This window comes from Hipposideros armiger, unplaced genomic scaffold (genome assembly GCF_001890085.2).
Source record: "Hipposideros armiger isolate ML-2016 unplaced genomic scaffold, ASM189008v1 scaffold_95, whole genome shotgun sequence".
In the NCBI taxonomy this organism is placed as follows: Eukaryota; Metazoa; Chordata; class Mammalia; order Chiroptera; family Hipposideridae; genus Hipposideros; species Hipposideros armiger.
This window is the reverse complement of record NW_017731445.1, coordinates 2,628,340-2,630,274: the sequence shown is the minus strand read 5'-3', so window position 1 is coordinate 2,630,274 and position 1,935 is coordinate 2,628,340. Positions and strand designations below refer to the sequence as shown.

Here is a 1,935-nt window from a genome sequence, read left to right as displayed (position 1 = left end):
TGATTTCAGATTCAATGGAATTATTATTTTAATGTATATTCCCAATTCCCACTACCAACCACCACATAACATACAATGCAGGTAAGGTATTATATTTATGATAATCTAAAAGAAGTCTATGATATAGTATAAAATTTGAATATCTTGCAAAGAACATCATTGTTAGGAGTGGGAGGAAGCCAATACTAGTATTTCCCATCATTTTTTTTTAATTAAACTTTATTGGGGTGACAATAGTAAGTAAAATTACATAAGTTTGAGGTGTACAATTCTGTACTACATCATCTATATATCACATTGTGTGCTCACCACCCAGAGTCAGTTCTCCTTCCATCACCATATATTTGATCCCCTTTACCCTCTTCTACCATCCCCTCCCCCCTTACCCTCTGGAAACCACTGAACTACTGTCTGTGTCTATGAGTTTTTGTTTCTTTATTTGTTTGTCTTGTTCCTTTGTTGTTTTCATTTTTATATCCCACGTATCAGTGAAATAGTATTTCCCATCTTCAATCTGAGACCATGAATTAACATTGTTTGAGTATCTGCCGCTATTGTACATGAACAGGAAGTAATGTCTTTATTCTTTTTGCAGAGCATCATTAAATTAATCTTTAAACACAAAAATAATGTTAGTATGGCATTTAAAACAAAGTAAAACATTTTTAAAGCCTATTAACTAATTAGTATCATTAGAATAATTAAGTAGAATGAATTACCTTATTTAAAGACCAGGACAACATCCACTTTTTTCTTTGTTTTTACTTTTACAGTGCTATAATTGCTTTTTTTCTGAATTATTTAGGAAGAAAATTTAGACCATTTGTGAAAGTACCACATTCCATTTGGTATGATTTAATCCCTTCATTTTCCTAAAAGGCCAACTGTGACTGAGAAACTAGTAGAGTCTCCATTCTGCCCCACTAAATGGAAATGAGAGAAAGGCAAGGTTCCGGAGCCCCCCTGTCTGGGGACACTCTCTTAACGCTTTCTTCTTGACAGCTGAGGCAGGAGGTGGTGGCCTGCATGCGACGGGACACAACCCTCGAGACGGCTCTCAACTCCAAAGCATACAAACGGAGCAAGCGCCAGACCCTGAGGGAGGCCCGCATGACGGAGAAACTGGAGAAGCAGCAGAAGATTGAGCAGGAGCGGAAGCGCCGGCAGAAGCACCAGGTACTCAGGCCTGGGCTTTGCGTGTCCTTATGTTGACAGAGATGTCTGACTAAGTAATTGGATGGAGTCAGAGCGACGTAAAAAAATGTGCCATTGTGGGCGGCGAGGGCATCCCAGAACAGAAAAGCTCCTTGGAGCGTCCATAGCCTCACCACACTGTAGGTGAGGAGACTCAGGCCAAGCCAGGTAAGCGGGCTTTCTTACCTCTAGCCAGGTGTCATCTTCATCATCCCATGGAAAGCTGCTGACTTGGGTGGGTTTCCTGGAGCAAAATCCTGGGGAACTTGGAAAACGAAAGAAGAAAGCAAAAAGTTATTTTTATAACAAATATAAATATGGTACCCAGGGCTCTTTGAAGGGCCCAGTTAGCGGTTTGACAGCAGCAGATATTTAAAAACATTCTTTTCTAGGGGTTTGGAAATATTTTGATATAGGATTTGATTTTGTGTCATAATCCTATAAGTTGTATTTGTTTTTCTGTGCTTAATTTAGTGCCTAGCTTAGGTTTGTTTTTAAAAATGTTGGACTTTAGTATAAATAAGCATACACATTTCCCTTCCTTTATTTAAAAAGCGTATACAAATTCTGCATGGAGGTTTTTGGCACCCTATAAAACCTCGAGTCACCATGCTAAGGGATTTACATTAAAGCAGAAGAAACTTTTATAACATATTTCTCGTTGGAGAGACCTGCCTCCCTCGGGTTTATTTGAGAGCAATTGGCTTTTAATTTTGTCATCACCATTTTGCAGGCCTCTCC

General features: G+C 39.0%; 1 protein-coding gene across 1 annotated transcript in view; it reads left to right on the top strand.

The window, feature by feature from the left end:
* LOC109384480 (probable global transcription activator SNF2L2) overlaps nt 1-1,935 on the top strand; it is a 65,468-nt gene that overhangs the window by 7,059 nt on the left and 56,474 nt on the right. The window contains exon 3 of the mRNA XM_019645883.1: nt 1,003-1,176. Within this exon, the coding sequence (XP_019501428.1) occupies nt 1,003-1,176 (174 nt within the window). The remainder of the gene's footprint in view (nt 1-1,002; nt 1,177-1,935) is intronic.